This window comes from Mesitornis unicolor, unplaced genomic scaffold (genome assembly GCF_000695765.1).
Source record: "Mesitornis unicolor isolate BGI_N332 unplaced genomic scaffold, ASM69576v1 scaffold44707, whole genome shotgun sequence".
Lineage (NCBI taxonomy): Eukaryota > Metazoa > Chordata > Aves > Mesitornithiformes > Mesitornithidae > Mesitornis > Mesitornis unicolor.
In genome coordinates, this window is record NW_010196707.1 from 104,580 (window position 1) to 128,099 (window position 23,520).

At 37.8% G+C, this 23,520-nt stretch overlaps 1 protein-coding gene across 1 annotated transcript in view; it reads right to left on the reverse strand.

The window, feature by feature from the left end:
* Positions 1-513: 513 nt before the first annotated feature.
* NRAP (nebulin-related anchoring protein) overlaps positions 514-23,520 on the reverse strand; it is a 52,329-nt gene continuing 29,322 nt past the window's right edge. The window contains exons 24-42 of the mRNA XM_010188565.1: positions 22,944-23,255; positions 21,824-21,928; positions 19,606-19,704; positions 17,698-17,802; positions 17,212-17,319; positions 16,310-16,423; positions 14,692-14,889; positions 12,660-12,764; positions 11,550-11,648; positions 10,657-10,761; positions 10,204-10,311; positions 8,243-8,554; positions 6,271-6,375; positions 5,490-5,588; positions 5,271-5,375; positions 3,580-3,687; positions 2,614-2,925; positions 2,208-2,360; positions 514-947 (exon numbers count right to left, since the gene is read on the reverse strand). Of these exons, the coding sequence (XP_010186867.1) occupies positions 846-947; positions 2,208-2,360; positions 2,614-2,925; positions 3,580-3,687; positions 5,271-5,375; positions 5,490-5,588; positions 6,271-6,375; positions 8,243-8,554; positions 10,204-10,311; positions 10,657-10,761; positions 11,550-11,648; positions 12,660-12,764; positions 14,692-14,889; positions 16,310-16,423; positions 17,212-17,319; positions 17,698-17,802; positions 19,606-19,704; positions 21,824-21,928; positions 22,944-23,255 (2,754 nt within the window). The 3' untranslated portion in view covers positions 514-845. The remainder of the gene's footprint in view (positions 948-2,207; positions 2,361-2,613; positions 2,926-3,579; positions 3,688-5,270; positions 5,376-5,489; positions 5,589-6,270; positions 6,376-8,242; positions 8,555-10,203; positions 10,312-10,656; positions 10,762-11,549; positions 11,649-12,659; positions 12,765-14,691; positions 14,890-16,309; positions 16,424-17,211; positions 17,320-17,697; positions 17,803-19,605; positions 19,705-21,823; positions 21,929-22,943; positions 23,256-23,520) is intronic.

Consider the following 23,520-nt stretch of genomic DNA (forward strand, 5'->3'; position numbering starts at 1 on the left):
CCCAAATGCCTCCTCTTCAACCAAAAACTTTATTGATATTTCCTCATGGCCTACATGGGGCACCCTTCATCAGCATCTTGAAAACAGCCTTAGAGCATTTTCTAGAATGTCAGTGATGATTTTCTTGTTGGGGGCTTTGAAATAAGCCCACATTTTGTAGGCAAAACCCATCAGTAAGTAAAGCGACTCCAGCGTTTACAACCTTCTCTAAGCAGCTATCTCATCTGTCAATAGCTACCTCTATTGGGATAATTTCTAACAAACTAATTCTGATTTTTTGCTTTGGAAGATTTGAAAAAGACTGAAGAACTAATTGCGATCTGAATACACCCTGTTAATCAAGAACAAATTCTTTGATGTCCATTAAAAGGTGTGCCCTTGGTTAGTCAATAACTTTGTTTCCACTGGCCTTTATCTTGTTCATCTGTTAAGCCTCCTGAATGATGTTTTTGTATTCTCTTAGGTCAATGCTGCCAGCAATCTAGGAACATAAAAACTTCCAAAAACTACAAGTATGGCATAAGATTAATCTGATTTATTCATTAAAAATTAATTTCTATTCTACTAATCAGGTTCATTCATCTATAGTACAAAGCTGAGCCTGCCAGTCTAGTATTAATTTAATTTACAGCTTTAAATAAATATCAAATTCTGTAATACATACTGTGATAAATCACAAATATCCACACAAAAATAAAATTATTAGTTATAAATTGCAATGTCTAGGTTGCTTTTTAAAACAAAAAGTTCTTAGATGCCATCTATTGTGCTTCCCAGAAAACTGGAAAAGCTACAAGATTTGCCAGACAAGGTGAAAATCTCTTTGTGTTATGTCATATTTCCGTTTACTTCTGATACATCTGCATTTTCCTTCGCTTGACTTGCAGAATTTCTGAAGCATCAGGGTTGACTGTGACCTGCTGAGATCCTTCTGTCTCCAATTGGTCCTGTAAAATCAAACCCAAGTAAATTGTGAAGACAGACAGCGGACAGGAGAAGGTTTTAACTACTGTCTAAAAAAATATTTTCATATTAAAAATTGCCACAACTGGAAAACAAATAAGAAAAATCAAAATCACTGCTCTGCACTGAGCAAATCTCTAAAGTGGAAAAGTGTGAAAAACTGAGCTGTTCATGTAAGTTAGATACTACATATATCAAAGGACTGAATGCTCTCAAGTCCTAATTTCTAATCTGAGCCCTAAATAAAGAGCAAACCAGCAAACACCTGAGTGCCAGGTCGATTGCACACCTGTAGATTTCCCTGGGATCACCAGATCATTATCACACATAGGCATTAAGAAGATATTGCTGGCAGTCCTCAATACTTGCATTACTTAACCATAGTTATAATTTATTTCCTGAGCAACTTTTCAAATAGGAATGTTAATTATGGATATGTTCTATTTCTCTTGGGCTGGATTATTCTTTGACTTGTTGCCAGAGCTAAAACCTGAATGAAACAGGTATTGAAAGTGCAGAAGTCCTCTTTTATCGTAACATAATGATTCCTAACTGTGGGGACTACAAGGTCCTTGTATGGATTTTTGCACTTTTGTGCCAGGACACTGCAGATTGAGAGAAGGAAAACCTGGGAGATTCCAGCTTGTAATTTCTTGCAGCTTGAGCTGGGCAGAGATGGAGGAGGCTGGAGCATTCCCTCTTTGAGAAAAGCATCCCACAGTATTGGGGAGTCTCCCGCAGCACACACTGTCCTGTTAGGAGGCTACACTAAGCTTGTCAATACAGTTACCTGTGGAGATTACGTGGCAACAAGTAATTACATGGCAACGCACAGTGTCTTGCTGAAATTGGAAAAAGAGAAGGATAGTTGTATAGGAAGCCCCTTCCACCTCCATTTCTGCCCTCATGGAGATATCAGGACACTTGGAGATCTGACAACACCCACAAGTTAAGGGAAATACATCCCATAGTATAAGTAAATCCTATCCTGTGGCACTTCTTAGTCCCTCCAGAAATTCCTCAGCCATGACAGTGTTGAATTCTCTTGAGAGGTCCCTTCAAATTAAGGTGTACACAAAGCCACGAAGCTTCATGAGGCAACTAGATATATTCTGTTCAAATAATGGGGAGAACTGTAGTCTTCTAGGAGCATTCAAAAATATTAAACTGTGTGTGTGTGTCTGCCTGCCTTCTAGAGAGCAGAGCTGTCAGGATTTGTGAGAAGAATGGTTTACTCTACTTACAACTCCAGGTCCATACTGAGCAGAAGCATCTCGCAACGCCATTTCCCGAATGTATGCCAACTCAGCAGCTCTCCTTGCCATTTCGACTTTGTAAGAACCTGGAGGAGTCCAGCCAAGGCCTCTGAGCCAGTTCAAGTCAGACTTGTATTTCACCTGAGCGAATGAAACACATACCAGTGTGTATTATTTTGTTTGGCTCTAATCAAACCACATCAATCAACCCTTGGTATTCAAGAGAGGACATATAAAGAGCAACAGGGTCAATAATAAACAAGCTGTTCATTTTCAGCAAACAGACTGCAGTTCTTTCAAGAATGAGATTCTGTTGATAGGTAAGGTCTGCGAAGCACATTTCTGCACACAGCTCCTAGCACTTGGAAGGACAGCATCACTCAGCTATACTTACATCACTCTGCAGCGTGTAGGCCTGCTTTGCATGCTTCACATTTAGCTGCTCAGGATCACATGTGTATTGGTGCAAAGGTTGCCTGTAGTTAACATTGCTTGCAAGCTCCTGGCTTCTCTTAGCATGCAGGAATCCTGGCTGGTTGATGTGACTCTGGAACTGTGCCCTGTTTCGGGCATATCCACTCCTGTATTCGTTATCACTCTGGAGTTTCCCCACTCTGAGAACATGCCTGATTTTGGGATCATCATTTGCACTGAGGAATCCAATCTGCTGGCCTCTGTCTCTCAGGAAGGCTTCTCTGTATTTGTACTGCAGGAAGTGGAGAGAAAAATCTCATTTTCACATTCAGATTATCTCCAAATTCTGAAATGAAATAACTTACCCTCCCCCTGACTATCAATAATGCTTCTGGTAGTGCGTAAAGACCAAAGGTTTGTTTGATATTGAACTAGATCTCCTAATCTAACAAGGAGAATGCCCTTTGTGCTTATTTTTAAAGGAGTGGAAAGACTTACGGAGCCCAAAATACTAATCTCTCAAAAGCAATCAGAGGTCCTCTTATTGTTGCATTCTTGGGTGCACCCAATACCCAGCTCAAGCAATGAAGCTCCTCCATCTTCAGCTTTCTTGTCAATGGTGGTCTTGTGTCAAAGGTGACCCACTTTATACTAGACCATGCTTAAACTATTCATAGCCTAGTACCTATTTTATTTAACTTCATTATAATATGCCTTCTTCCCAGGAATAACTCTCTGAAGTGAAACAGGGCAGCCTGTTATTGGACATTATTAATGGAAGCCTTTAGTTGGAAATCTTAGCACTTAACCAGCATTTGGTTTCACTGGGTGACCAATTTTCCTAAACCAGAACAAGGTTCCCGCATGTCAGAATTCACCCATTTTTACAGGGTGGGGGTGCCACGGGGAGAGGGTTGGGAAGTGTTTGAAGCAGAACAATTCTTACATCACTAGCAATCTCTCTTGAAGCCTTTGCTGTCTGGAATGGGATGGCGTCAATCCTAAAATCATAGCCAGATGCCCTTGTCTGTTCCCAAGATGTTTTATACAGTTTCTGTGTTGAAAAGAAAAGAACAAAACAGTCATTTCCCCCTGCAGTTTCTTAAACGCAGTCCCATAACTGCAATAATAAATGTTTTATCCTACTGGGCTTATTTGTATCAAGAGTCATCAGTAACATCTCCAAGGTTTTGATCCAGTTCTATAGCACTTCAACTTCTTTTCTATTCACCATAATGATAAAATGCCTCATCTGAAAAGTGCCACCAGGGTTTCCTTTTATACTTCAATGTGGCTGGTTTTGATGTGATTTAATTTCTATTAGAAACTGTGATGCATCAGTCACATCAATATTGCATTGATATTGCCCTTATTCTCTCTTTTGATGCAACCACTTGCAGTGTCTTGGGTTTCATGGCATCATAATTTCAATACCAGTTATTTCAAGCTTTTCAAATGATCCCTGTCTCTATCCCCAGCCACATGTGGCTTCATTAACTCATATGGAATAACAGCTGGTTCTAACATATTTAATGTGACTTTGAGGATGTGAAATGCATTTACATCCTGAAGAGAAATTGCTCTAGATTTGGTTCTTCTTCCATTAGTAGCTTTCTTAAAATAGCTTTCTATCTACAGGTCCTGCTACACAGCCATGGTATCTTAGCCGACACTTTTGGCTGTTCCTTTCTGATTTTATTTATTTGCTTTCTATAAGTCTTTGATTCATCCTTTCTGGGGTTTGTGACCATATGGAAACAAGCACAAAATCTACTTCACATTTCAAAAGATATCCATCTGTTTCTCGGGTGAATTTAGTGCTAGGTGGTGCTTAATTTGAAGGTAAACTGAGATGCCAGAAATCCTGCAAGACAGCCTGGGTAGAAGCAGTGCAAGCATTACTCTACAACCTGCTGACAGGTCTAGGGCTGACCTTTAACTTGTGTGCAATCACCCCTCTGCCTTTTTACCCTCTCCTCTATCACTTCAAAGAATGTAAATCCTATTTGTTTCTTTCACCTATAGAGTAGCTATCACCAAACAAGGAACTCAAAGCTTCTTACAAACTAAGGAACCTAGGAACACTCTGACCCTACCGTTACAGATAACAGCTATTTAATCAGGGAACGGTAGATCAGGAATATACTGAGTCCCTCTGTCTGAGATAATGTGGAAACAAAATCCCTCTAAACCAATTCCATCCACTGGTTCGGTTGCATCCAGGTTGATGTGCAACAACTTGATGCACAACTGTGCCTAAGGGATCAGTTCAACACAGTGCTGCAGCTTCATGAAGGTAAATTATATGGTCAAGGAAAGAGGATTCTCCTTCCACTCCCAAACAAACATAAGTAAACAGATTTACATTTGTAACTAACCATACCTATACTGAAGGACTGAAATCCTTAATAATAGCTTCCTGCCCTAGAAAGCATAACCAATTATAAAAAAAAAAAAATCAGCAGACTTTTCCTGATCCCTCCAGCCCAAATCTAGCAACACTTTGGTTGTCCACAGCCTCTGGCTTTTTAAAGTTTTGGTCAGGCTCAGAGCAGCTGGCTTCTACATATACATGAAAGTTCTTCATTCCCAGGCAAGTTTACCAAGTCATCTCCCCAAAGTAAAAGGCTTACTTACATCACTGATTTGAAGTGCATTCTGGCGGGCTCGGATAAAATCTGGATGATCAGGTGGCAGGGTGCACCTGTGCATGGCTTCGGAGCCTCCAGCCTTGTACAGTCTCTGTGGAGTTAAAAGTCACTGAATGCAACTGATACTGGAAGCAATGCCAAGATCATTTCTCTTATGTATTATAGTACAACAAAATTTAAGATTATATAGTAAAGTGAAACCTACATCACTGCACTGGAGGTAGCTGTTTTTAGCATGAATCAGATCTGGAGAGTCAACAACGGCAGTGAACTTCAAACTTTCTGGCTTCTGACGGTACTTTATCTAAGAAGGGAAGAAGGCAACAAAAACAAAGGAATAAAACCACAGAATGTTTCTGTTAATCATATATCAAAATTCCAAGTGTGTGATAACTGGAGTAAAGCATAAAGGTCACCTTCCTGAAGCCACAATATTAAAAACATACTCTTCTGTATAAGTCTCAGTTGCTCTTTCAGCTAGGGAGCAGGGATGGCACTGCATCTCTGCTGTGGTGCCCAGGCACCAAACTTCTTTTTCTGTGTGTGTGCAAGAGGGACTTCCCACTGAAAATTCACATGCAAAAAGCTTTCAAACTCTACACTTTTGACAGCTCATAATTTTTCTCCATTAATGCATGATACTGAGCAGGCAAATGCCCCTTCAGTGTGGTTGTCAATGCTGTATATTTCTATATCACTTCCATAACCACCTGCTTAGAATTTCATAATGGAGTTTACTGCATTTATTTATTGCTACATGTTTTGTTTATACTCTTGTGTTTCATTCGGAATGGAAAATATTCAGCAGGTGTCACACAGTGGACTTGCATCTCCCGTACTGCTTCTTGGTAACTTACACCTTGTATAAACAGGCTCTCACATCAAAAGGAAATGATAAGCTACATTCGTACGTGTCATGTAACGAGGAGCCTTGATGGTAAACAATTCCTACAGACGTGCTATCCCATGAAAGATTTATCAGTTACCTCACTGATGAGCTCTCCAGCCTTCTTTACACTTTCTATCTGCGGAGATCTCAGAGCCATCCAACCAACTCCTTTCATGAAGTTCAGGTCTGATTTATAGCGATGCTGTTAAAAATGAAAATCGTTAGCTATCAGTTTTGTATCCACAGCTATTAAGGTTTTTTAAAAAGACTCCCTGATTCATATTAACATTTTGAGGTTTTTCATTTGCCATGCACATATCACATCGTAAAGCCAAACTGTTTGCATTTGTTCATTCCACCAGGAATTAAATAATGTATCATATGCAAGTTACAAGAGAAGGCCCCACGAGTGAATTAGTATGACTCAAAGCAGCAAGTAATAACCTGTTTGTACTGGGTGTAAAAGAACCCCTTTTGAAATAATTTTCTGAGGTGAGTTCAAGTCAGGAATACTAATTATTTTATCTGGTGCATGCTTCCTTATTAACCCCATTTCTAGAAGGACACATTACTCTTTCTTTACTCACATTAAAATCTTGCTTTACCTCCTAATCCAGTAAAGAAGACAAGGCAGACCCAATAAAAAGTGAAAGTGAGTAAAGTACCCCCAATCCCAACAACTCTGACTTCTTCAGAGTGACAGTGGTCACTGTGTGACTTTAATCCTATCATCCATTTTTTTCAGGGTTTTTTTTCTCTATATGCAAAAGGACATAACTAGATAATGAGGGTATCAGACAAAATCACCTTCATTGTTTCCCTGAATTCTTAACCTGTGGGATCCAGAGGCAAAGAGCCAAGTGTTGAGGTCCTCATTCAGTTCCTATTGTGTCCCTTTGTAGACAAGCTCTGAAGTACATGCTGTTAGTGTCTAAGGACTAAGTCCCTGGAAATGCTACTTTGCTATCATGTGAGCCACCATCACACATCAGTAAATAGTAAAAAATCCTGCCTACCTGGATCTAACTACCTGTATGCCATCTGTTAGCCATTACATGAGAAGGGAGGAGTAAGAGTTGGAAAGGCAAAGAACAGCATCTAGCAACAGTTTCTATACCATCCCAAGAATATCCCCCAAAAGATCTGGCAATCCAGAGTACATTTGGGGTACCAGGTAAGAAGCACACTGAGTAAGAAAGAGACATACAGGCTTTCCTGTGCTTTGATTGCTACTCTGACTTTCATAGCCCGAATATCTCTTAATATTTGCTCATCAAATCTAACTCCAACAAATATCCCATCACTTTGTCTCACAATAAATCCAGCTCACTAAAGACCTATAAAGGGTTAGCATAACTTTCTGAACATCCTTTTTCACTTCCTTACTGAATCATTCAGTCTCTTTTCTTACAAAACAAAAAGCACTCGAACTTCCTACTGCAGAGCAGCTAAGGACACTGGATCCTAAATTGTCAAAATACAGCTACCTGCATCCATGCAGCTTTATACATGCACTCAATATTTACATCTGATTGAAAGCACATACAGACAATGGCTTGTCCCTGAACAAAGTTATAAGCTAAGACAAAGTAAGCAAGGACGTGGCCCATGCAGAGATTTCGTCATTTCTGTCATCAAAGTTTGTCTGAACTTACATTTGCACAAGCAATTTCTGCGAACACATCTGGGGTACTGGTTATTTGATATGACCATTTCTGTTTACAAAATGACCTTCTAACATATCCCAAAACATATCTCTGAACATTTAACCTTCTCAAAGAATTCCGCATGTAGCACAGTGGCTATCAAACCACTGGCTGGCTGTGATCCAAAGAGCTGAGCTGTGTCTATCTCCCAGCTCTAGAATAAGTGGCACGGACCACAGTGATTTTACATCAGGTTCATAACATGACAACCTCTGATTCACGTATATTCCATACGTGAGGGACAATCAGATAACTTGCTGCTACACACACTTAAGTTTCCAAATGGTCTTTCCAAAAACACTGCCAACACACAATTTGTGCCAGTCACTCAAATCTCTGTTACTGCTGAAGGAAAGTTTTTACCTCACTCTGTAGCATGTGGGCTCTTTTGGCCCATTTCATTTTCATGTCTTCTGGGAGTGCTGTAAATTCATGGAGTCTCTTTCTGTAATCTTGGTCACTCGCTAAGGCCTGGGCTTTCCTGGCATGGACAAGATTCACCATGTCCATGGGCAGATGGTACTGAGACCACACTTCTTGGGATCTCTTCTTATATTCCTGTTCACTCTGTAATTTGGCAGCATGCAAGCAATGCAGCAACCTGGTATCATCAAAAACACTTCTGGCACCAATGTGCTTTCCTCTCTCCATCACAAAGTTGTGTTTATATTTGTACTAAAAATAAAAAAGGGTAAAAGTGAAAGAGTGCCAAACGTAAACTGACTGCCCTAGCTAATTAACTCAGGATAAGTCACTGAAACTTCTATGCTGTCTGTAAAAACAGCCAACATATGCAGCATTAGAAAGTAATTGTCCAAATCTCTCATTGCTCTCAAATTTAAATACCACAGTAGCTGCAACACTTAAGTTAAGTGCATCTCAATATATTCTCTGAATATGCCCAAAGCATTGATCCTGTTTAACCTCATAACGTATACTTTTATTATCGCTCATAGAATTTTATTTCCATTTCTAGAAATGAGAACATAAGAGAAACAAACAAAAGACAGAAGAAAAAAATCTATACAAAAGAGAAACATCATGCACTCTGTAGCCTTCAGATTTGCAAATGCCATCCAGCTATTTTAAAGAGTAAATTCAGTTTCCCTGGATCAATGACTATGTTGAGAAGCCTAAGATGGTGGTCTGAGCACAAGAATAAGCACCAGCAACCCCTCCTTCTCATCTTTGCTGGGACTATGACTCTCCCTATGATCTTGCATTTATCCTCTCTGTGAAATAGTGATGATGATGATAATGATTATTTATACAGCATCAACAGGGTGCTTGGAACTTTAAAGGGAAGGCCTGGGCCCTGAAGAGTTCATAATGTAGTTGAAATGGGATAATAACACTTATCTTCCACACAAGAGAGTTGTGGGGATTAAATTACAGTAGCTAATGTTTATAAAGTGCTTCCAAGATGAAGGGCCAAATTCAGATCTGTTGTAAGTGGATGTAATTCTATTATGGACTTGTACCCTTTAGAGCAGATCTGAAGCTGTAACCAAAAGCACTCTGCAAAATATGGTTAAGTATACGTTATAAATTACAGGTAGAAATAGTTGCTTCATAAAACAAATACATTTGTAATATTCATATTTTATGACATTAGAGATAAAATATGGAACTAAATACTAGACAAAATGAAGGCATTTTTACTAAATTTAGTTTGTCAGTTTTCCTTATAATTACTAGATTTTTTTGTGAGGAAGAGATGAACTTAGTCTTTCTGAGAAATGGATAGCACTATGAGTGTTTTGCAAACAAGTATCCAAATGAGAGGATGTTTTTAAAGGCAAGAAAATTTTTTCCTCTGTTTCAGACATTAAAGGGACACAGATTTACAGGAGCATCCACTAATTTTCACTTCCTTAACCAGACAGGCAGCTCCTGACTTTCAGATATTCAAGGAACACTCAGCTCCTTCTGACTTCATTTTGATTCAGGAACACTAAGCACTTTCAAAAGTCAGCTCAAGGCAGAGTGGACAGAATTAGTGGTCACTTTATTACATGAGGAGCTGAGAGCCTGCAAAGGAGCAGAATCCCTTAGATTTTTCTGTATGCGAATACTTTTATTCACTAGCTATTTCCCACTGGAAGATGTTTAACCGAGCTTGGTTCCCGATTAGCAGTGATTCTTCCTCTCTCTTTTTTTTTTAATTCACACAAAGAATCTCATTCATAAGTAATATATTCTGTCTCACACTTGTCTCACATGGTTATGGAGTTGCTTTAATTCAGTAAAATCTGCTTTAGACATTGTTTTACATGAAGTTAACAGAAATTAGGCAAGAAGGAAGGTTGAATCATTCAACTCACATCACTGGCAATTTCTCTGGAGGCTCTGGCAGTCTGGAACGGGAGTGCTTCCGCTGTCAGCCTGTAGCCTTGAGCACGTAGATTATGCCAAGATTCCCTGTATTTTGCCTAAAGTAGGAAAGGCACATGTAGATTGCTGTTTCACTTTTAAATGCACAAAGGAACAAACAAAGGAACCCTCTTTCATTTGTTATTCTGCGTTACAGTCTCATTTCTTAGAATCAAAGGATTTTTTAAAATTGTCTTTGGGAGATCCTACTAACTCAGACAAAATATGTCTCGTTCTTTATGTAGATTTCATTTACGCACAACCATATACATGCTAAATATCATTATAGTTAAAGCATAAATAGAATAGATATGAAAAGTCCTCTACTTATCCATCTTCCTTGCCACTGCACAATTCATCCTCCATTCCAAATAAGTATAAGAAATACAGAACAAAATTCTTACATCACTGAGGTTGGCTGCATTTATTCTTGCCTGTGTAAACTCAGGCAGACCCAGTGTTGGTGTATAGTGATGCTGACTGTCCTCTCCTGCTGCTTTATACAGGCGCTAGGAAAGAGATCAAAAAAGACAATTGCAATTAATTTTCTATATTGTTTCAATAATACATCAGCAGTACTTACGTTGTTAATGATTATGACAACTATTGTCAGCTAGCACAAAAACCAGCTAAAAATATACCATTGCAATTGCAATTGCATGGGATTTTTTTTTCTGGACATAAAAAACATTTACATTAATTTTTATACATATATCATGATGCCAAGCCACTACATTCTTAGCCTTGCATCGATAAGTTACCAGTAGGCCAAAAGTAGACCTAAGAACATTAAAGGGCACTATGAATGTGTGTTAAATAAAAGTGCAGGCATTTTGGATAAACTGGCTGTATTTTCTAGCTTGGATTTTTCCTCGTGTTATTACAAATAGTTTTGATAATTTGCCTATGGGTTTTGTCTTGTTTTTCAAAAATTAGAAAAGCGATTCTTTATTTTAGGAGCCCTCTGAAGTGGACCATGCTATGCAAATGAGCTCCCTCAAGAACTCCCGGCAGAACTGATCTTTCGAGGCTTTGTTTCATGTCAAAAAGCCCTGATAATGGGACTCTATTGTATGGGTACTATTTAAGCTTTTTAAAAGAGAGTGACTTGAAAATGGCATTAAATGTTTGGAAATAATAAAATGTGATCTAACTGTGAAAAAGCACAAATCAGTGATGCTTGCTTTCTTTTTGATGCGTTTTGCTTTCAGAACAGGGTTTTCTCTTTCCCACTCCTCCATCCCAGTTCGCTGCATTTTGAAAAGAATGTTTTCTGATTCACGTTAGGAGAGCCTACCTCATTAGCAATCATATTGCTGAATTTTGCATGAAGGAGGCCAGGAGAGTCTGTCACCGATGTGTACTTGAAGGAATGTGGCTGCTGACGGTATTTACTCTGAGTTCACACACAAAGAAAAATGAACAGAATAACTAAATTGCCTTGTCAGATAAGGGACTTTTTCCAATACCAGTGGTCTAGTGTTGCTTCTTGTGCATAAAACTCTACTTTGCAAAGGGTGTGTGCCTATTAGCCATTAGACTAATTTACCTTTTGCGACTCTGAATTTGATGCATTCAAGTCTCACAGGGGAAATTAAAAGTAAATAAGGAATAAGGTGTAAAAAAAAAAACAACCAAGTAAAAAAAGTGCTGCTATGCTGAGTACAGTAATGAGGTTATTTCACTCCTTGGTGTCATTAACCCTGGCTAGTGGAATTACGGTTTTTATAAAAAAATAATGTTTCACCTGTCCTGTGGTTTTATGCCAGAATTGTGAACAAAATAACTGCAAGACTATTGCAAGCAGGGATCCACTCACTAGAATACAACTAGGAAAAGCACTCTTATTTTTTCTTAATTTCACATCTGTGTGAATATGGGCAATAGATCCAAGATTTGAAACTAGCAGAGACTATAAGAAGAGAACACAAGGGTGTAAATAAAAATCCCGTTACAGAGGGGGAAAACCAACAGCACAAGAAGGCAGCAAGTGAAAAAGAGACTAAGACTGTAAAGCAGGAGGAGAGCTGAGGACAGCGTAATGCACTGGTCACTCCACAGGTCAGCCTAAATCTGGATAAACAGTACAAGGTACCTTTTTAGAGAGAGGCACAGCTTTATCTTTAGTTGAAAAAGCCCATTTTAAATCTAAAATAAATAACATAAAAAACAACCTCCTGGGTCTGAAACACAGGAGAAAAGATTTGTGAAAACAGTTAGCAAAGTCTGCAAAACCTTGAACTCCATCAGGTTCACCCATCTGCAGTTAGGACACGAATGCAATGATCAAACGCAAGGGGAGGGAGCCTAGCATTATCCAGTGAGTCACTTTGCCAGCCCAGTTTAATAGAAAGACATCTGGCAAACTCTTGTTTGTAGTGGAGAAATCAAAACCCTCTTTTGTTACCTCGCTGATGAGTTCAGAAGCTTTCTTCTTTCCTTCAATCTCCAGGGCCCCTGGAGTAATACATCCAACTCCTCGCATAAAGTTCATGTCAGACCGGTATAAATTCTAAGGAAAACCAAGCAGAAGTAATTACAAGTTTGCATTTGAGATGCCCTATATTTATTAATCCAAAAATACTCAATCACAGTATTTAAATAAAACCATTAAAATTAGCATCTACCACAGAGAGTTCATATATATTACCCTGTGTTCTTGTGTTTATGCATGTGTACGTGTGCATACAGCCCTGACAGATCTACAGTACAGATGCAAGATTCTGAGGAGTACTATGTCTCATGAACACCTGGGCTGCTAACTTCCATTTGTAACCGTGAAAATACTTTTCCTAGATACATGAATGTCACAATACCTAAATCACAGCTACAGATTTAACTAATGCATAATATCTAAATCACTGCTATATATTATTTATTTATAAATATATATAAAATAAAACCAGTTTAGAAAAGTGTATGAAAATCTTTTTAAATAAAACATGATAACTTTTTAGTAAGTAAAATTGCAGACACAATACAATTGCTTTTAAACAGTTCTGAATGGTCATAATATAATTAAGGAATATGAAGGAAAAATAGCACTGAGCCACTGTACAGACTTTGTTTAAATATTTTCTAAATCACCAAACCCGGCAGTGACTCACCATAAATACTACTTTTTTCAAAAGTTACCAATAGATAGGTTACAGGTGGATACATTCTGACAAATATCTTTTCATTTGATGATGACAGCAGTAAGGAGGAGGATCATCTTATTTTCTGCTTCAAAAGAATTATAAAGCCCAAACAATTAGTAAAGGACACATACGTCTACTCAAAAGATACATGGAAACTGCTACTGCTCACTGAGGGAAGAACTAGCTTTAGTTAATGAGGTGTTTTGATTCAGGCAACCACTTGTAATGGAAACGGACTATGTCTTAATTTTATTAATTAATTAATTTATTTATTTATTTAGCCACCAAGGAGAACAGAATCGGCTCCTATTCGTGCCTGTCCAGTGCTAGTCTCCAGACTCAAAGGTATCATTGTGTACAGGAAATATCCTTTAAGAGTTGGAAGGTAAGAGAGGACAACACTAAAGCTTGGTCCTCACCCCTTATCTGCTATTAGCACTAGCTGGCAAGAGAGTTAAATCCTGCACTCTGAGATGTGTTGATTGCAACCAGCATTTCACTCCCAATTCAGAAGAGAGGCATGGATAGAAACCTGCCTCAGAATCTCTGATTACATGTGTTTTCATCTGAATTAGGGCAGCACAACTGGCATCTGATGTTTACACTTGTTTGAACACAGTCTGCCATCTTTAAGACTCTTGGCTGAAAGTGTTAAACTGATATAAAGTAGCATTTTGAGGCCAGAGTTGTTTTTAAGATACAGCCCCTGCTGAGGTCTCTGGAGGCAATGTAATCTATTAAAAGCCCTTTGCTTAAGGCTGTGCCTACAGACATAGCCTACCCTTGAATTTGTAAGGCATTAATAAGTTAATTTTACTGAAGATTATGAAGGGAGCTAAACTCATCCTTCTTAGAATTTCAGTGGTTATGTCTTGGGCTAGAGTTTATAAGTCTCCTACAAATCAGATAGTTAACAATAGTCATCTTTCCTGTGGAAGTACACAAGAATTTCACCCAGAGGCAAACCAGCTCAAATACCAGTTGGCAAACACTTCGCATGGTCAGCAAGTTCTTAAAAAGAGTATTTCACCTACAGTGCAATCATCCTCACTTGCAAACACTTCTCTGCCCAATCATCCAAGACTGCTACACTTTATCTCTTGGTATAGCGTGATCACACACGTTGTACAACTGCCCAATAAGATAAATGTCTCATTCCTGCATGCAATCAAGAGGGAACGGCCATTTTTCATCCCTCAGCTGCTGCTCAAATACATACTGTCAGCTGTCATGATTTGGAACAGAACTATCTTGCATCAGAACCAACAGGGAAATATCGCTGGGATGTTTTGCAATTACCTCACTCTGTAGTTTGTGTGCATTCTTGGCACACCGCAATCTCACATCTTCAGTCAAAGAAGTGTACTGGTGTAGCAGCTGTCTGTATTCTTGTTCACTGACCAAAGACTGGGCTTTCCTGGCATGCACCAAGTTTATCATATCCAGTGGCAGGTGGAAGTGAGTCTTTGAGTCCTCAAAACCTTGCTTATATTTCACCTATCAAATTAAAAACAGATCACATAGACTTCACAACACAGTAATTAGAATTAAGGTTTTGATCAGAAGAGACATTCTCCATATTTCTTCCATTTCCCAGTATAAATTATTCTTTTTAAAAGTAAGTTCCCTAACTTGCTTAACTGTACTGTGAAAGATCAATACTTAAAATTATAATATGTGGCATCCTATTCTTCATCTATATAGTAGCCATCTATGTTATAATTTTTTTTTGTTAAAACTGGATACATTGAATCTATAAAATTACCAAAATGATAAATGAATTCTTAATTCACTGCATTTCTAGAAAGCACATCAAAAAGATGAAGCTACTGCCTGAGGATAAAATGCAAACACCCATATTTACATTAGAATTAGTATAAAACCTCATGCAAAATATTTGTTGGTCTCTATTGATTTGGCCAGTTTCATTTCATCATTGTGCTTTAAATTTTCAGTGCTAGGGTTTGTTTTTTTTAACTTCTTGTCTCTGTCCAGGAAAAGAAAGGCATACAAATCTTCAAAGAAATTTTTTTACATGGCATTTCCCTATCAGATTATGCAAATCTGGGATGTTCAGGCTGTTCATCCAGATAATGAACATCCAGTTATTTATGATCATCAAACTGACTTAGAGTAACCTGACAGATGGATGAATTCTTCAGACACTTATTGATACCTGTATCAGCCTAAGCATACCATCACATAAGAAAGAATCCCAGTACAAGTTCAGCACTCACTGAAATCCATGCACACTTGCATTTGTATACACAAATCAGGCTCATTATGGACAGTTTTGGTAAGAAGATAAATCATTCTTAGATTATCTATGTGCTTAAAGTCAGGCAAACATTTCACTGTTTTCTGGATCAAGACGCAGTGTTCAAAATGCACTGAACAATTCTTATAGACAATGAACAAACGATGTGATTCTTAGCATATCCCAAGACAAAGTGGGAACCATTCCCCAGACAAAACAAGCCCAACTTGAAATTCCATAAACTCATTCATCCTTTAGTCTTTCAAGAAGACAGTAAATTGAAAATAATCACTGAATAACTTTATATCTCTACCAAATTTAATTTACTTCTGTACAAAGACCACTACTAATTCTCAATTAGACCTGCCTCTGAGTGATACTTTTGCAAAGTAAAATATTCTGTGCTAGGCAACAGTGGTATGTAGCAGTGGATCATGTAAGAATGCACAGTCTTCTTTTATGGTCAAATTAATGTTACTGTAAATAATGTAAAAGAATGGCAAGAATATCACTATAACATCAAAATAGCTGGAAAGTGGAAGAGAAAGCCCAAAGTTATAAATAGTATGCTATTCCACAGCTAAGTGCATCTTCCATGAGGAACTGCTCACTGTTAGGAAACCAGTTCCAAAATGCCCACATCTTCTTTCTTGTACTTACATCACTCTGTAGTGATGATGCATGGACTGAATGAGCAATATGAATATCACCATCCAGGCCATGTGAGCCAACCATCTGTCCCTTCATTTTCTGAAATGCCTCCTTATACTTGTGCTAAAAAGGAAACAAGAACAGAAATGCAAATAGGAGTGAAGAGAAGTAAACATCAGTCAGACTGTCAAAACCTGAATAAAAGATGTTTCATATTACAGATACAGAGAGATGGACAACAAATTCTGGATATACTCAATATGATAATAAATTTGGCTGAACTTTTAGTGGATGCTAGGAAGACTTCACCTGTGAAAACATTTTAATATTTTACTTTATTTAGAGAAAATTGCAATTACAATGAAAAATTACAATTACAAATAGCATGGGTTAGTTACCTGCTATCACATAGGTGGTGGAAGACAAGAACCTGATGCAGGTGCTTAGAATCAACCTTTGAGGAGCCTCTCTCCATCAACTCTCTAGCAACATTATAACAACTGGTGTCCTACACTTGAAATTAATCTGCATATCTCTACAACCTTTAAAGGACACCCAAGACAAACCCAGAAGGGAAGAACTTGCCGAATAAGCTCTCTTTTCTAAAGCCTGCTCAGTTAACAGTGGCTGACAGCTGCTGAACAATCCCTGTAATTGTGCAGTCACTACAGCAGGTGAGTTGGTCGACTTTGCTAACGCATGTTTGCTTTTGCAAACCTTCCTTTGCTTAAATACCAGTAACACTTCATTGTGGCTGCACCTCCAAAAGCACAACTAATTGAGGCCAGATATGTCCCAGATGTAGAGTTGGTTGGACAGGTTGTTTTTATCAAGAGTCACTCAGCAGAGCAGAAACAATCTGGAGTGACTGGCATATCCTACTGGACAATATCAACAGTAAGTTCACATACATCACTTATGATTTCACCCGAAGACTTTGCTGCCTGGAAGGGAATGGCATCTAGTTTCAGTTGATAGCCACCGTCTTTCATCTTTCTCCAGGACTCCTTATAGCAAATCTAGGAAATAAGGAACAGGAATAAAGCAGAGTTGCTGTTCAGAGGGTTGACACTGCTGCATTATTAACCTGGCAATGTTGTTGCCTTAGTTTCATTCTACTAACATAGAGGGCTAACATAAATGAAACTATCAATATATAACAGGAAAAATCACATGACAAATGTCCATTATAAAAATGCGTTTGTTCATTCTTAATCTTTCTAAGAAGTTTGATATGAAGTTTGATTTCTCATATTACTTCAGAAATATTTAGACCACAGAACGATTATTTACTGGGGAAAGGAAAGAAATTTAGTATGATTTCCTGTGTAGGACAAATAGTAAAGCTCTATCAACTTTTTCACTTTCTTTTAAAATATTAAAAGTCAGATTTATACCTCACTGATATTCATAGCATTTAACTTGGCCTGAAGGATTTCAGGAAGATCTGTTGTTGGTGTGTACTGATGCTTTAGACTTTCTCCATGCTCCTTGTACAGCCTCTGCAAATAGAGATGAATTTCAATAGCAAGTACTCACTTAGTAGCAAGTATAATCACATTAACAAACAGACTTATGGAAAGCAAAGACTACAGACAAGTGACAGCAGCATTAATAAATACAGGCAATTGTAGCAGTCAAAAAGTATTCAGAAAGCTTTGGGAATCTGATATACCTATCAGCTAGATTATGCTAGAGAGGAACTCCTTGAATTTTTTAGTGTAGAAGTTAATGTATATGAAAATTCAGATATTTGAGTACTAATTTGGTAAGACATCCAATAGAGAGAGAGAGAATAAACAGCATTTATTAAGGATATGCAGCCATGAGTGGCCCACCGACACTGAAATTGCACAGAAATCTACTGAGTTGAATTTCCCCAAACACATCTCTTCAAAGTTGTTCACTTTTAGCAGATAAATACAGTGGTAATTATCCATGCAATTACTCCAAATTTATATCCAGAGCTAGTTGCAAGGGAGTGCTCAATAATCAATGGCAAGAGTTTAAAAAAGACTCATGAGGTGACTGATCCCATTGTAAAACAGGTGTCTGTGGGCTACTCATATCAGTTCTTGGAGGAAGTGTACAGAGATGGCCAGGACTAGATAACTTTTGGATGCCTGCAGACAGGTAAGAGGAGTTCTATGCAGTTAACTGGAGCTTCTCCTATGACGGTGTTGCAGAGTTCACCTCTTTCACATTATTTTTCTTTTCTAGCTTAGTTTTTTCTTATATTGGCACCATAATTTTCTGATGAGTATAGGCAGCCATCATTTTTTTGGCCTTAGATATAACTCATGTCTTGACCACCTAACTTGCCTTTCCCAGGGTATTATTTCTGTGTGAGCGTTTGAGACCATCTAGATTAGAATGAACCTCTCCATTTCACCCTGCTGACAGTTTCTTTAGCAAGTAGGCACACTTGTATTGCAGCTCCATAAGAAGAAAATTAACGAGAACTCCATGTGTGAAGAAGTAGAGCAGCAGCCTGATTTTTACTGTGGCTCAGTGGAACAAAATGACTTATATTTATCCTGCCTGAGATGTAAGCCTTTTGCATCTTATTAATTAAACCAAAGACATAGACACTATAAGTATTACAATAGCATGTGTTTTACACAAAGTCTTTCATCTTCTTATTCACTTTAAAAATATCTATTTCACAATAAAACATCCTCTCATGTTTGAAACTTGTCTTTTTTGAGTGACTTTTGCTTATTATTCACTTCTGTATTATCCCAGTTAAGTCTACAATATTTTTAAATCGCTCTCCTATTAAAAATAAACATGTTTAAACACCAAACAGCGTCAATTCTTCCCTTTACAGTTTCGCCTCCTGGATTTCTCTCTCATAAGGATGACAGTTTGAAATAATTTATTTTTTCTTCCTTGTCATGTTGCTTTACATTTTGTTTCCAAAGAATATGCAGAAACTGAAATTTGAAAGATCTGTTTGAAAAGGGGAAAGAACCCAAATATATGCTTCCTCAAGGAATCTCAAAAGCCTGAAATTCTCTAAAGGTCAAAGGTCCGTCTTACTCCTAAATTTTACTTCTGAAAAAAAAAAGGACAGAAAGCCCTTTTCCCATGAAACTCCCACTCATTTCAGGGGGATCTTTATGACTTCCCATTCCAAGTTAAAAACATGCTCTTTGTGAGATGCACCACACTAGAACACAGAAGTTTCATGGTTCCCAATGATAATCTCAGAGAAAGAATGAGAGAGAAAGCCAGTGCTTCAATCAGGTCGTTCAAAGAGGATACCACTCTTATAATCATAATGTATATACATTATAACTTACATCCACAGCCTGGTTATAACTAATTCTAGCCTGGATCATCTCAGGAGTGTCTTTAATACTGGTAAACTTCAAAGCATATGGATGCTGACGGTACTTCTTCTGTTGAGCAGAAAAAGATCAAAGCTGTGAATTTTGTGCTGCTCTTTCATGCTATTTGAAAGAGAAAAATCATAGGTTGCTGGAGATTAGAGTGAATTTGTGAACATAATTATTATTCCTCTTTCCTCATCTTTATGTCCTAGGTACTTTCAGATTAATATTTGTTTCAATTTAACAATAACCTTTTGCCGATTAATATTAAAGTATTTCTCCCTAAATATAAGGAAAACATTTCAAAATCAGATTCTGCCTACCTAAATACTCCAGTACTCAAGACTTGAAAATCTTTTTCAAATTACTTCAAATGCAGTATGACTGACAGTATTTTTTAGTTATAGTCTCTTTAAGCAAGAAATTATGTACTACTGTCGTGTGTTAATAATGGCAACTGTTAAACTTACTGTTTCAGGGTTTAGGTTTCCTCTTAACAGCTATAGAAAAACTGTGCAGCCATTAACCCTGTGCCTAATTGTTATGGCATATCTTCTAGATAAAGATACTAATTCTGCTTGCTTGTAGCTTCTAAGACATCTTTTATATATACATAACTAAAATGAAGGCTATTTGATGGCAAAATGACAAAGCCAGGTCACTAAAAGCTTCCCTTCTTACATGAGTTGTCCCTTACCCATCAATACTCTTATCTCTTCCCCAAACAATACTAAATTTCCTGTGATGAAGCCCCAAGTCAACAAGCATGTTCATGGCTCTTCTGGAAATGGTTTATACCTCAGTGTTTGAGTCTAAAGGCATGTTATGCTCCTTTAAATTGAGCTGTGAGCCACAGAAGTTTATTTGAGGCAACATCTTGATTCTTTGAGGACTCAAAACACCGATGTAAAACACAGTAACTCTTTTAAGGTATTACAAACTTATGAGCAATGTTTTGGTTTCAGAAAGAAATCCATTAAAAATCAGCAATCTTACTGAGTTTAACTGGGGACAAAAGCGGTTTACACTTTTTCCTGATCAGCTGTAGAGACAAATAAGAGTTGACCAGAACATCCCTACATAAAATTCCTAGAAATGGTATCCTGGCAATTGCTTTTTAGCAGTATTACAAGGACCAGTCGCTGTGTGTATGTAAGAATGGAGGAGGCTCATAGCCACTTAAAATTATTTAGTACTTACAAAAAGGTTGAGATGAACAACCAAGCAGGTCAAAACTCTACTCAGCAGTTTTCACTACCATAACATCAAAGTGGTATATCTATACAGATACACTAGTACTAGTTACTATTCCAACCGACATTGCTGTGATAGCTTTTATGAAGCTACCTTCCTTTACAGTAGTTAAGGATCTAGTTTATTGCGTCTAAAAAATCATTCTTCTTCATTGTAGAGGATTACATGGGAAAAAATAGTGTTAGCAATCAGGCAGGTGTGAGAGGATGACCATATTTTTCTAGACACTATAAAAATTGTTATGCTGTTAGTCTCATTGAGTGAATGGGCAGATGATTCCTGCATCATCAGTGGTTATCTAAAGAAATCACAGTATCCAATCTCCTACTGCAGAAGATTTGGTCAGTAGGATTCCCTCCAAGCTAACAGAAACTGAATACTATGAACCTTTTAACCATTTCTACCATTACTTCCTTTGAAGGCTTCACGGGACTAGCACATATTATCTAGTGATATTGGTTATACAGAGAAGTAAGGATAAAAAATACTTGGGCTGATAGATAGCTACAGACAGAGATATCAATATGAATTTCAATGGCTAACGTGAATATATATGAAAAAGGAGCAAGGAGGAACGTGTATCTGTTACAAAAGAAGGTTCTGGGTCCAATGACTGCATCTTTTCATCATCTCTCCTGTTTTGCTTCATTAAAAAGGTAGGCTAGTGGGTAGCAATTGAGCACTGTTTGATTGTCATTATTATTCATAATATCATTTGTCACCTACTTTGTTTTTGCAAAGGCTATATGGACTCCTACTGGTGTATGTTTGGTATCTGGTTTCCCTCTAATTACCAGTCCTATCCCCGGTTTTGAGGGCTTTCATGTAGTATGCCTTTTTCTTTCCCCTTTGAGTGGAAATTATTTTAATTTTATACAGACATTTTGCACACATTATGCAGCAAATTCTGTTACATGCTGTCATGAAATCTCACCTCACTAATGAGTTCTCCTGCCTTCTTAGCCTGCTCCACATTTAATGACCCAGTGGCTATCCATCCAACTCCTTTCATCCAGTTCAAATCTGCTCTGTATCGGTTCTGAAAAAGAAAAAAAAGTCCTATTGTTGGTGTTCATACACTTAAAATGCCATTAAAGGATTCAGGCATCTCAGGAACAACAACCAAGTCAAATTAGTGCCTGCTTTGCTTTTCTTCACTATTGCACAGTTGCAAGGAAAGCAAAAAAAAGCACAGAATGAAATAGAAGTATCAGGACTCACCAGCACTTGTGCAATATGCTTTGCAAGGTAATTTTTAGAAGTGCTCTACACCTTACGGTTGTTCATTATTTTTACCCTAACGTGACAAAAACACATAGTGCACTGTATAAAAGATCATTAATGATTTTCAATTACAGGAAAATGACACTTAGCATTTCCCAAAAGCATTTTGTTTTGTTTCTTCCATATGTCTTTAAGGAGGAAGAGTACAGGAGTACTTCTCACTTTCCTCACTATCTCTCCTATCAACAGCCTACTGAATTCCAAATGCTTATACAAGCACTACAGCTGGGTTTCTCAAAGAAGCCAGAAGCTTTTCAGCATCTATACCTCAACAAGACCTGTGCACATGTGTCTCTTGGTCTCCTTGAGAACTCCTGACTTTAAAACTCAGAATGGAAACCATTTACAGTATCAGACCATTCATCTGATGGTTACAGCTGAGTATGAAGTCTCCATATCAAATTTTATCACCAATTTTATGACTGTAAATTGTGTAACCTTCCTGCATATTAGGTAAAAAAATAAATGTATATCATATATGAATCCTAGTGTTTAATTAACACTTGAAGAATGCTTTGAAGAAGCCATTCTCATAAGCAGGGTTATAACACGCCTCAAAAACACTGCACACCATATTTCTTGAGCAAACAAGTGGCTAATATTTACTGTTTTAATATTAATAGTAATTGAATATTATTATTAATAGTTGAAAAATTAAGTGTATAAGTATGTCATGGCATTCAAAGCATAGACATCTGAAGAAACTCAGCCCTAAGTGCCTGAAGGGGTTGAATGAAAGAGTACTGAAATACATTAAGCTCCAGACTTACATCACTTTGCAATCCATAGGCCCACTTGGCCCATGCCACTTTCATGTCTGTAGGCAGTGCTGTGTAGTGATGGACAGCGGTCTTGTATCCTCTATCTGTGGCCAAACTCTGAGCCTTTTTGGCATGGACAAGGTTAACCATATCCATGGGGATATGGAACTGATTCTTTGTGTCCTCAAATGCCTTCTTGTACTCCACGTCACTCTGCAACTTTGACATTTGAAGGGAATGAGCCATCTGTGAATCTTCCTCCACAGCTTTTACTCCTATCAGCTTACCCTTCATCTTCTCATAACCTTCCTTATATTTAATCTGTGAAGAAAAAAATACACCATGAGTAAATTATCTAAGGTGCCAAACCGACAGCTCTTCTAGTACTAAAGCAATGGTCTATCAGTGTTGTGACATGCTTGGTCCTCAATACAAGCAAGAAAGAAGTCCATTTGCAAAAGAGAACTACTTTAGACTGCCTTAGAAATTAGTAAGTTTTTATAAAGAATAAACCCTTTCTCAATAATATGATCACAAAAACATGTAAGAAATCTTTTCTTTTTGGTTCTCTCTAGAAAAACAACAT